The following is a 12,054-nucleotide window of genomic DNA, read 5'->3' on the forward strand; positions in this document are numbered from 1 at the left end:
AGGGCACAGGCTGGGCTGAGGGACACCCCCACACACACCCCACCCGCCGGTGCACAAATTTTTGTGCACCGGGCCTCTAGTTTAATAATAAAATGTAACTCCCTCTCTCTAAGCGTGGCTTGGTTTTTCTCCAGTCTTCTGCAACAGTCCCAGCTGGCGGGGCTTAGAGTGGGCACAGGGGAGCTCTTCCCCAGTGAATGGGGTTAGAGAGAAGCCTGTGGCACTGAGGTCACATGCGTGACTCCGGAAGACAGCTGGTGGGAGAAGGTTGCTATTCCCCAGGTACCAGAGAACCTGAGAGTCACATGGGCACAGTCAGTCAGGCACCCTTACCTCCCAAAGCATGGACACCTCTTCCCTCTTTTGCAGCCCCACCCCTACCCCACTCCTCCTGAGCAGGCCCCCTATTGAGTCAGTCACATCTTTCTTCTCCAAGGACTCTGCCTAGAGATGAATGGGGAGATACTAGCCCTTGGCATTTCTTATTCCTCCAGTGCAGGGTGGGAGCTAGGCCCAGGGTGAGGGGGTGGTTAGGCTCGGGAGGCAGCAGGGCCTCAGGGGAGCTCCTCCTGTGGGCTGATTTCACTGTGAGCTCTCACTCCCAGCAACACCAATAAAAATGATGATAATAATTAAGTATAATCACAATATGTTTTTATTGATTTATTCCCAAGTAGCCTACTTTCCCTGGCCCCCATCATTACCTATTTCATCCTTTCGAGGGGGTGGTGGGCGTTAAATGTGGCTCTAATAAAAAGTAATAGCTGCCCATTGCCCGCCCCCGCAGCGCAGCCCGGAGGCAGAGGGGATGGCAGTGTGGGAGGCAAAGGGGACCGCAGTTGGGAGGGTGCTGTGCGGAGGGGGAGGAGGCACTAGGCAGGAGAGGCACAGCGAGTGTAACCCCATGTGGAAAGTCCTAGAAGCAGCGGAGTTTGCCTTCTCTTTTGAGCCTTTCACCTTCTTCCGGGTCTACACCTCCTCCCAGAGCAGCGTGGGGTCTTCATTCCCTGTCCCCTCCCAACGCCTCTGCACGAGACTGACCAAGCCAAGCATTTATCCACCTGCCGTCAGAGGACGGCTGCTGTTGTTTTAAAAAAGGATCTTTGTGAACATCAAGACCCTACACACAAAAATGCACTACAAAATGGCAATCGGTGATATTGTTAAGCTCTCGGGGATCTTTGTATTCTGGGCTCAGAGGAATAGGTGGAATTTCGAACTTCTGGTGAAGGCACGGGGGCTGGGGACTCCGCCCGGAATCCGTGGCGGCCAGCCTGCCCAGCGCTGGGCTCCCCCAGCCCGCCCTTCCCGGGGAGGCGGTGGGGGGTGACGAGTCCCTGGGGTCCCCTCTGCCGTTTCCTCCCCACTTTCCCTCTAGTCCCTGAGCTCTTGTCCCAGGGAAGTAAGGCCTCCTTCCAGCTGGTGCCTGCACCCACCTTGAGCCCGTTCGCGTTTTAGGGAGGGAAGACGAGGCCAAAGGGGAGCCAGTGATGAGCCCCGAAACTCTGGAGGCCAAACCTCTTTCGCTCCCCCCACCCCGTGCCCCCCCTGCACCTGCTCCACCATTTTGTCCTCGCTTCCCATCCCCTCATCCTCCCGATCAGGGCAGCCGCTCAACCAGGGGCCCCACCCGCAAGCCGGAGGGTCACCGCCCTTTAAAGCGCAGGCCGCGCCCCCTGACCTCGCCCCGCCCCTCGGGCCGCCCTGCGCTTGCGCCGTGCGCGGCGGCCCGGGGTTGGGCAGATCCCGGTTCCGTGCAACTTTCAAGTGAGTTGCAAACTCCGCCCCGAGCTGCTGCGGGCGCCTGCGGCCCAGGGACCCGGAGGCTCGCGCGAGCGAGGCCGCCCACACCCGCCGAGGGCCGCGACCCGCCGGGGCCGAGCTCCCAGTTCTCCGCGGCTGGACGTGCGGGTCGGCGCCGTAACTGCCGGACCGCGGGCGTTGCGCAGGAGCGCGCCCTCCGGCTCCGAGTGGCTCCTCGGGGCCCGGCCTCCCGCCCCGCCGGCCGGTCCGCCTCTGCCGGGGCAGTCCGAGAGCCCTCCGGTTCCGCTCCGCCGCAGATCGCCCTCTCCCGGACCCGCGTGAGCGTCCCGCCGGGCGCCTTCCTGTGGGGCTCCCTTGGCGCCGGAGGCTGCAGGATGGTGTCCTGGATGATCTGCCGCCTGGTGGTGTGAGTATGGCCGTTCTCCCCGGGGGCCAGCCCGCCCGGGGGGGCACCTGGGAATGTTGGGGGGAAAGGGGTCTTTCTGAGCGCGGTCACGCCACCCCCCGGCACTCACCGCAATGGTTAACGGATCTGCGGGCCTGCACGCGGCCTCGGGCTCCGCGGGCTTGTCGCCCTGGCCCCCAAAGCCTCCTGGGGTGATGGCGACCCCTCCTGCACTCACACACTGCAGGCTGGTGCCCAGGTGGAAGACCACAGGCGGGCCCTAAGCCCCTTGGCAACAACAGGTGTTGTGGGCGGAGAATCCAGGTGCCTGCCTCCCATCTGAGCAGTCACATGACTCACCCCCCCCCCCCCCCACTTCCCTACTCTGTCCTACTCGTCACCTTTCAGTACTTCAGTACCTGGCTTGAATATCCCTGTCTGCAGCCTGGCAGTGTCAGGTCGGGTGGCCCTGGGCCTGATTGCATGTCCAAGGGAGGGGAGGTGCTCTCAGAAGCCTGCCTCCAACCCACCCACCTTGTTCAGTGGCTGTATGTACCCATGCACCCATGGGCCACTGTGCAGGCCTGGGCAGGTGTTTGGGGTGTTTGTAAACAGCAGGGTGGGGAGGTGGCCTCCAGGGCACTGACTCAGATGCAGGTTGTGCAAGCCAAGCGGGAAGAACAGGGTAGGCACTGTCACCTTGAACCCGTGGGGGAGGTGGCCACCTGTGGGGGGCAGGGCAGGGCATGGCACCCCTTACATTCCCCCTCTGCTTTTTCGGCTGCTCTTCCAGGCTGGTGTTTGGGATGCTGTACCCAGCGTATGCTTCCTATAAGGCTGTGAAGACCAAGAACATTCGTGAATATGTGAGTGTAGTGGTTGGCTCAGGTGGGGTGGGATGACAGCCTTGGTGCGGGGGGGGGGGGGGGGGGCGGGGGGGGTGTATGGTAGGACTTGGAGGGGTGGGGAGAGTCTGAACTGGCCTCCCCCTCCTCCAGGGGCATACATGGCTGACAGATCCTGAGCAGAGTGAGTGTGGATGGAAGGGGGGCTATTGAGGTGCCTGTGTAGAAACTTGTGGGTGAAGCCCGCTGGGGCTGGTACAGGAATGAGTGGCAGTTTCTCAGAGGCATCTCTCTAGGGCCATCCAGGTGCCAGGGGAATGCAGCAGGACAGGCTCTCTGGCATCCGAGGGCTGGATCAGCCCAGGACAGAGGAGTTGGCTCTGCAGGCTCAGGCACTAACCTCTGACCACTCCCCCCCCCCCCCCCCGCAACTTCCCCCAGGTCCGGTGGATGATGTACTGGATCGTCTTTGCACTCTTCATGGCGGTGGAGGCCTTCTCAGACATCTTCATTTCCTGGTATGGGTGCAGGGGCCCTGTGTGCCGTGGGAGGGGATGTCCCACCCTCGAACTGGCCCTATGGCTGACCTTGTCCCCTGTGCTCTGACAGGTTCCCTTTCTACTACGAGATCAAGATGGCCTTCGTGCTATGGCTGCTCTCGCCCCACACCAAAGGAGCCAGCCTGCTTTACCGAAAGTTTGTCCACCCATCCTTGTCCCGCCATGAGAAGGTACCCCAGGGGGAGCAGGGATGAAGCATAGGGGTGGGTGTGAGGGAAAGGGCCCTGGACTCAGAATTTGGGACACTGGGGGACACCTAGGTTCCAATCCTGGTCTGTGGGCCCTTGACAGAGCCTAGCCTGCTTCCTCTTCTGGGATAACCCAATGGGGGAACACCTGAGCGGCCTTTGAGAGAGTGAAGAGTCAGCTGGAAGTGGGTTTGGGAATGCGGGGAGGAGGCTGGAGCATGGCTGTTCCTTGCGGTGTGGGACTGGGTGCTCTTGGTGTGGTTGCCGGCCCACTATGGGTGGGGGTGGGCTGGGAGGTGTGGTACTCAGTGACTTCTGTGGGTCTGCAGAGGACGAGTGACTGGAACGGTCCTCTGAGCTCTCTGTGCCCTGGTCCGTAGGAGATCGACACCTACATCGTGCAGGCCAAGGAGCGCAGCTACGAAACGATGCTCAGCTTTGGGAAGCGAGGCCTCAACATTGCCGCAACAGCCGCTGTGCAGGCTGCCGCCAAGGTGCCCTGGGGCCCAGCCCTTCATCAGACTCCCACTCCCATCCCCAGTGCCTTTTGGGCAAGTTCAGCTCTCTGTCAGTGAGCCCAGACGTAACAGCTGTCCATACCAGGGAACAGGGGTGAGAGGTGACAGGTGTTGGCAGGGCATGGAGCTGGAAGTTCACACTTCCTGGCTCTGACACTGACCGTGAGCAGCTGCTCCTGCTCTCTGCGCTTTAGTTTCCTGGTGGTGCCACAAAGACCTGGGACTAGAAGGTTGTCGAGTGGCCTTTGCCCCAGTGATTACCTTCTGACCGGCCTTGGTTTCCCTGGGCGGCTGCCCTGGCGAAGGCCCTTCCTGCTAGGAGCCCTGGCCCTCCCTCAGGTGACCTGCCACTCCCCCTTCCTTGCAGAGTCAGGATGCACTGGCCGGAAGGCTGCGTAGCTTCTCCATGCAGGACCTGCGCTCCATTCCCGACACCCATGCCCCCAACTACCAGGACCCCCTCTACCTGGAGGACCAGATGCCCCGCCACAGACCACCCATCGGTGAGTGGGCAGAGGGACTCAGAGGAGTCCCAAGAAGGCTGGCTTCCCCCAGGGCTCAGCCCAGGCCTTCAGACTGTGAATGCCCAATGTTGTCCCCTCGGCCTCCCTCTTCTCCACACAGGGTACAGGGCAGGGGGCCTGCAGGACACTGACACCGAGGACGAGTGTTGGTCAGACACAGACGCAGTGCCCCAGCCGCCACCCCGGCCCCGAGACAAGCCTCTGAGCCGCAGCCAGAGCCTGCGTACGATCAAGAAGAAACCGCTGGGGCGAGAGGTCAGTGGCAAAAAGACAAGAGGGAGGTGGGCTGCCCTGGCGCTTCAGCCTGGACCTCATGGTGCGCCTGCTCTCTCTCCCACAGGGCACCTCGCGCTCCCTGAAGGTGCGGACAAGGAAAAAGACTGTGCCCTCAGACGTGGGCAGCTAGGGTCTGCAGAGCCAGCCCAGTTTTACCTCGTGCTCTACAGGGCGCTGGGGGCTGTTTGAAGGGGCCCTCTGGCTGCACGTAGGGCCTGCCTGCACCAGCTGCCCAGGCTCTGCCCTCCTGACTCCTGCTGTTGGCGGCAGTTGCCGCTGGGGCCATGCACAGGGATGACCTGAAATGTACCAAAGCCAGCTGGGCCCAGGGTCCTATTTATAGTCTTTCTCATTCCTCTACCTTCGCAGGGATGGGACCAGAGCCCTCCCCAGACCCCTGCAGATGAAACCAAAGCCCACCCAGTTGTGTTCATTCCTTCCTGTCCTTCAAAGTACTTGACAGCCTTCTCCAAGGCCTCGTGTGTGTGTCCTGGTTGTGTGTTTTGTGTTGGTGAATGAGGTCAGGTTTGTGCAAGATTTGATAAATAAATATGTAACAGTGTCCTGTTTCTCCTGGTTTGTATCCCCAGTCTTCACAGCATGCATTATTAACAGCTTAGGACGAGGGCTAAGGGACAGTCAGACTGCCAGAGGGGCCCAGTCTTCTGTGGGAGACAACCATTGATAAAGAACTGATGTGACAAGTGCGGTCACAGAAAGCTCCTGGAGACCCTTGAGAACACATATGGGAGAGCAGGGGACTAGCCCTGAGAGGTCAGAGCCTAAGAAGACTGCAGTCAGGAGGCGGTGGGCTCAGCCTTGACTCGAAGGTGCACCGGATGGTAGGTGGAGAAACCAGTGGGAGCGTAGGTCTGGAGGGGGCTTGGGCAGCACGATGTTCCCGTAGGGATTAGCTGGAACTGTGCACAGAATACACCAGGGGAGGCTGACTTCCTTCATGGGCCTGGGGAGGCCGACTTCCTTCAGGGGCACCTGGGCAGCTTTGAGTTTCTGTAAACGCTCAGTTAACATTGGGAGCATTGCACCTCTGTAGAGTGGCCACTAGAGGGCAGCAGCTGCCAGGGTCTGGGCTGCCCCCAGTTTCCAGGTCAAGGAGGGTGGGGCTCAGAGAGAGGCTGGCCAGAGATGTGCCCTGCAAGGGCCTGGCCGCTGGTTGGCTGGAGGGGCCATGCAGAACTCTGGCCTAGCCTTTGATGGCCCTCCCTACTGCTCCCTGCTGCTCAGGTCATTGGTCCTCGGCCTGCCCCATCCACATGGAGTCTCCAGTGTTGTCCCCGACTCAGGCTCTGTGCCTGGGCTGGCTCCTCTCCATCCCCTCCCCTAACCCTGGGGCAGCCAGTCAGGCTTTGCCCTCTCCTGCCCCCGAAGCTGGTCTCACTGCAGTGTCCCAAGGCTGCTCCCCTCTCCCACCCCACGCCTGCTTTTCCTTACCTCTTTTGATTAAGCAAAGAGGTTGGTGAGAGTGTTGGTGGAAAGAGGGGTGCAGGGGTGGTAACCGGGGGTGATCTGAGGAGTGTGGATTAACTCTTGGTGTGGGATTATCCGGATTTTATTTGGGGGAGGTGCTTAATCTGCGGGAGTGGGATGGGGGTGGAGGTTAGCTCCTCACATCTTGGTGTTCACTAACATCCTATCTTGGCATTCCCTTGCACCATGGTGTTGACTTATCTCTTCATTTATTCATTCAAAACATCTTTATTAAGCATCTACCAGGTACCAGGCATGTTGCCAGATACTGGGGATGCAAAGTCTAATAATGGCTAGCACCGGGAACGTGACCACCCTGGCAGGTGCTGCTCTCAGCCCCTGACATATTAATTTAATCCTCACAGCAATCTCAGGAGGTACATACTATTATTATAATCTCCATTTTACAAATGGGAAACCAGGCATGAGAGGGCAGGTAACTTGTCTGAGGTCACACAGTAAGTGGCAGAATTGGGCTTTGAACCAGGCAGCCTGGCTCCAAAGTCAGTGTATTTACAGGCTGTGCATGACTAAAGTAAATGAGGTGCTTCTTGCTTAGGAGGCAAGGAGACTAGGATGTACCAAACATTTGTTGCACCTGACCTTGTGCTGGGCACTTGACAGTGATGATTTCCTTGACTCTTCCCGACAAGTCTGAGGTAGGAGGTTATACGCATTTTACAGATGGAAAAACAGACTCAGAGAGGTGAAGCAACTTGTCCACGATTGTGCTACCGTGGGTGGGGGTCGCATCTCCTGATGCAAACCTGCCCAGAGGCTTTGGTAGAGTGGAATGGCAGGACCCGCACCTCTGAACTGAGAGAACAGGACAGAAGATCATGGGATGACTAGAGCAAAAGGAAGCAAAACTCCAAGGGAAGGTGAGCCGGGGGAGGTGGCTCTCATGTGGGGGGTGAGGGAGCTCTCATGGGAGCGGGGCTTCACCTGCCTTCATTCCTGGGAGGGCCTGAGGGTGAGCAGCAGAGTCGCGTGGGCCCCTGGGGTGACGGTGATGCTGTCTCAGGTCCGTGATCCCCACCTTACCTCGCAGCCTCTTTGCCGGCCCCGTGGCCCCACAACGCCTGCCTTCAGCCATGCCGCTCCTATTTCTGTGTCCTGAGCACGTCACACTCATGCCAGCACCAGCCTCCAGACCTGTGCTCCTGTGAGCGAATCTCTGGCCCTGCAAACCGTCTTTCTTTCCCGGCCTGTCATGACCTTCCTTCAAGACCTGCCTTTTCTGAGAAGCCTCCCCTGACTTGGGACCCCTCCTCGAGCTCCTAAGCCTCCTGGTCTCTGGCCTGCTCACCCCGTCCTGGGCACAGGAGGCGGTGGGCGGCGCTGGTGTGCCCATCGCTCTCCCTTCCCAGCGGGCCTCCCTTACACTCAGATTGCTCCGTGTTCTCCACCTCTGTCCACCTGGACTGTCACGTGGCTCCAGGCTGGTCTCCTGGCCTGCTCTTCCTCCCCCGCCCCCCCCCCCACTACTCTAGTGCTCTCTGCCCTTTGAAGCACACGCAGACCTCCCTAGCCCAGGAAGCCCTTGAGGCACCCCCTTGGAGTTGAGTGCTCATCCAGACCATACCATCTCTGTTCTTGTACTGACTTCTATTTTTGCCTTGAGCACATTGTATTTTCTCCCCTACTGCATTGTAACTTCATAAAGAACAGCCTGGCATCTTATCCACTTCTGTATCCCAGCCAGGAACAAATGGTGGTTTAGCCAAAGTGAAGGATCGTCATGCACGTGAAGGCCCACTTATTCTCTGGCGTCTGAGCCTGGGTGTCTCCTCCCCTGACAAGCTCCCCTGACTGCCCCAGGGTGGGACTCTGAGTGCCTCGCAATCATTCACACACCGGACTCAGGGGGTCACCCCTGGGTCTCAGCACAGGGCCTGCTGGCGAAGGAGCAAATGCGCCGACTGCGCGTCAGCTCCTGGAGGGCGGGATGGCCTTGCTTTCCTCTTGGTGCCCGTGTCTCCTTGGTGCCCATCACAGACCCTTGAAAATGGCAGGTCTCTCTGACACATGTTTGGCAAATGGCTGAGGCAGTTGTATGGGTTCCAAGACATCTTGGGGCCAGAGGGGAGGGCTGAAGAGAATTCCAGGTTGTGGGGCATTTCTGGCCAAGCACACAAGTGCTCCTGAGACTGGGGCATTGGGTGTGGGCTGGACTCCCCTCCGAGCCTGCCTGTGCCCTCTGAGGATCGCGAGGCATCTGCCACACTGCCTCCCTCTGCACGGGTGCCTTTACCCTCTGGCCTGGCCCCTAGGGGAAGGCGAGGGTGTGCTCTGGCCCGCCCACAACCCCAGCTGTCCATTATCCATCAGTGTGCCCACTGCCTCCCAGGCCGGATTAGGGCTGGCCTGAAGCACAGATGTGCTGCTGGGCACCAGGGGAAGCAACCTAGTTCAGCCCCCTGGGAGGCACACACCTCTGCGTGGCCCAGGTGCCAGCCCGGTTTGATAGGTGCCCCGGTCTCCTGGGGGGAGGGGGGGCTCCCCGCCCACCTTGCCCCTGAGGGCCTCTCCATTGCCTTCAAGTGCCCAGGGCAGGTGTCCTTCCCTTCCCTACCTCCCCCTGCCCCACCTTCCCTGGACCTTGCATTTGGCTCCTCAGTCTCCCTGCCTCTCAGCCGCTCTCTCTCTGCCTGCAGCCCCTCCATGTCCTGGTCCCCCTCCCCTGCAGCCCCTCCATGTCCTGGTCCCCCCTCCCCGACTCTGGCCTCTATGTGTATTTTTAGCTGCCACTCTCAGTGGTGGCAGCATAGTTAGCCCCTCGTTTCAACACAACCCTGGCCCAGGAGTTGAGTTGGGGAGTCCTGGCTGGCACGGCCCCACCCTTGAGGGGGTTGAAGAGATGAGCACTCAGGCCTTCGCCCCTAGTTCCCCATCCAGCACCAGGGACTGGTATGCCCAGTAGTTGCATAGGGGGGCAGAAGCGGGGCGCGAGGAGGATGCCCTCTGCCCAGAGTTGAAGTCGCTAGGTCAGAGGCCCTGGGCAGGGCAGAAGGGTAGTTTTCTCTGCCAGGGGGTTAGAGTGCCCTGAGGGGAGGTGGGGAGGGGGGGACGGTGGGGAGGCAAGGACTGAGAAGAGAAATTAGGTCCGGGAAGTGGGTGGGTGGGTGAGAGGGGACGCGGGGGCATCTGCTGCAGAGCTTCCTTCAGGCTCCAAAAGCATCTCCACGCTTCCCTTCCTCTCCCCTCCTCCCAGGTCCTGGGAGGATTTGCCCTGTACTCCCCCTCCCCCATGCCCCCGCCCCAGGCGTTGCCACGAGGGTGGGGGGTGGGGTGGGGGAGGCCTGCCTCAGCTGTCTGAAGGATGGAGGGGCTGGGGAAATAGGGCTAGGTGCCCAGACGGCCGCGTGTGTGGGAGGGGATGTCCTCAGATGCCCTCCACCCGGCAGTCCCCGCTCTGACGTGGGTGCCCCCCCTCTCCCCGCCCGGATTAGTGGCAGCTTGGCCTGACTCTCCGGGGCTCCTTCCCCCGCCCCCGCCTGCTGCCCTCCCCTGGGCAGGGGGCTGCTCCACCCGAGGGGCACTGTGCTTGCCCAGGTAAGGGGCTCCGGGGACAGCGTGAGGGCACTGGCTCGTGAGTGCTGCTGCGCTTGTCGGCATGAATGTGTGTCTCCCTGTGTTGCGTGTGGCAGTGTGTGAGGGGTTGCCGTGGGGCAGGGTGGGCCCACGCGTGTCTGGGGGTTCTGGTCAGCTTGCCTTTGTCCACCGATCCAGCACTGTGCCCACGTGTTGTGTGGCTTTCCTTCTGTGTTTGTGTCTTTTGTGTGTCTCCTCAGCTCTGCTCAGTCAGTCCTCAGGCTACCAGGGCTCTGTGGGCCTGTGGCATGGGCCGTGGAGCAGGATGGGGTGCTGGGTGAAGGGGAAAAGGGGCTCCTTCCCCGACCTCACGCCCGTGACCCCCTGGGCATTTCAGAAGCCTGTCCTGACAGTCCCGGTCTGATCCAGAGACTGTGACCTGACAAAGCAGACATGGCAACTGGGTGGGTGGGATGGAGGGAGGTATCTGTTCCTGCTCCCCTGGGACAGTCCCCGGCCCCTTTGGGGATGACAGTGACAGCCCCTTAGCCCCCCCCCCCCCCAACAGCCTAGGCTCCCACCGCCCTGCCCAGCCTCTTCTAGGCCCCAAGCCACAGGAATCTCCACTCCACGCCCCCCCCCCCCAGACTCTCCCACAAGCTTCAAGCTTCAGCTGCCGGAGGACACAGATGGGGGACCACAGGCACACCCCAGCCCCATCTGCACCCTGGAGCCAGCTTGGGAGTGGGAGCTGGGGCTCAGGATTGCACTTGGTAGTAGACCCTCCACAATCATTGCCCCTGGCACGCTCAGGTCTGGCCACCCCTCAGGGGAACTGGGGGAGGAAGGGAGTGCTAATAACTCAGTCAAGTAAACAACCCCTACCAGCTTGCCCAGCCACAGAACTGGCCTGGGGGGGGGGGGGGAAGGGGGGAAGCTCCGTGGGGCAGAGGGAATCCAAGCCAACCTGATCCAAGTCCTGCTGGGGCCAGTGCCTTCAGGCCTCCTCTCCTCCGGACCCTCCTCGTCCCTCAGCTGGTGAAAGGCCCCCCTGCCTCCCCTCCCGTCTCCTGGAAGGAAAGCTCCCCTCTCCCAGGGGGTGTGACCTGGGACCCAGCTGGGCATCGGGGGAGCCGTCCCTTTGATGGGCTGGGGTGGGTGGGGTGCTGCTGCCTCTGTCCCGGGCTGGGTGAAGGCAGGCCGAGGATGGCCTCCACAGGGAGCAGGGGAGTCTCGGGGTGGGAGGTGGGTGCCTGAGGTAAGGGAAGCGCCCGTTGGGCGTGTGGGTTTCTGTGTGTGTCTGAATCTGTCTGTGTGTGTTTGAATCTGTCTGTTTGTGTCTGTGCTCTGGAACCACCCCCGCAGAGGAGCCGGGATGCTTCCTCGGGTGGAGGGTGCCCTGCTTTCCCATTTCCTCTCCTCCTCTCTGTTCCTTCCCAGGAGCCACTCCCATGGGCTCCTCTCCAGTGCTCGGCCTGGAAGCAGTAGGAGCAGGGACGGGGGCAGACCCCCTGAGTGTGAGGCTGGAGGGGGTAGTGGAGCGGGACCCACCTCCGCCCAGACACTTGGAGGCCCTGAGAGCAGGGGCAGACTGGAGCCTAGGCCCTCCCAGGAGCCTAACACCGGAAACTGTGCCACTGGGCTGTGGGAGGGGGCTTGGGTCAGAAGGTGAAGAGCAGCTTGGCCAGGTGAGGCGGAGGCAGCGCAGACACCGCCAGCGGCGTGTACCCATGTACCAGAGCTGGAGAGGACCGGGAGCCGTGGTCCAGCAGGCACAGGGCCGGCTGGCGTGGGTCAGAGTGCCCATCACTGACCTGACCCGTGAGAACCCGACTGCCCCTGCCAGCTCTGGCACTGCCCCCTCGCAGCCGCTTGCCCTAGCACCCCAGGGGGCACCCCGCCCCACAGTGGCCTGGTCCGGCCCCTCCCGCCCTTTGCTCCAGTTCCCGGGCTTGGTACCTATAGTGGGGGT

The 12,054-nt window shown here is 61.1% G+C and overlaps 1 protein-coding gene across 1 annotated transcript; it reads left to right on the forward strand.

Moving 5' to 3' along the window:
• The first annotated feature begins 1,754 nt into the window (after positions 1-1,754).
• REEP4 (receptor accessory protein 4) lies at positions 1,755-5,622 on the forward strand. Its single transcript, XM_081093466.1, has 8 exons — positions 1,755-2,170; positions 2,943-3,015; positions 3,436-3,512; positions 3,604-3,724; positions 4,123-4,236; positions 4,628-4,763; positions 4,885-5,039; positions 5,125-5,622. The coding sequence occupies exons 1-8, from the start codon at positions 2,139-2,141 to the stop codon at positions 5,188-5,190; spliced, it is 774 nt and encodes a 257-aa protein (XP_080949592.1). The 5' UTR covers positions 1,755-2,138; the 3' UTR covers positions 5,191-5,622.
• The last annotated feature ends 6,432 nt before the right edge of the window (positions 5,623-12,054 follow it).

This window comes from Myotis nattereri, assembly GCF_964212035.1.
Source record: "Myotis nattereri genome assembly, chromosome: 5".
Taxonomy (NCBI): domain Eukaryota; kingdom Metazoa; phylum Chordata; class Mammalia; order Chiroptera; family Vespertilionidae; genus Myotis; species Myotis nattereri.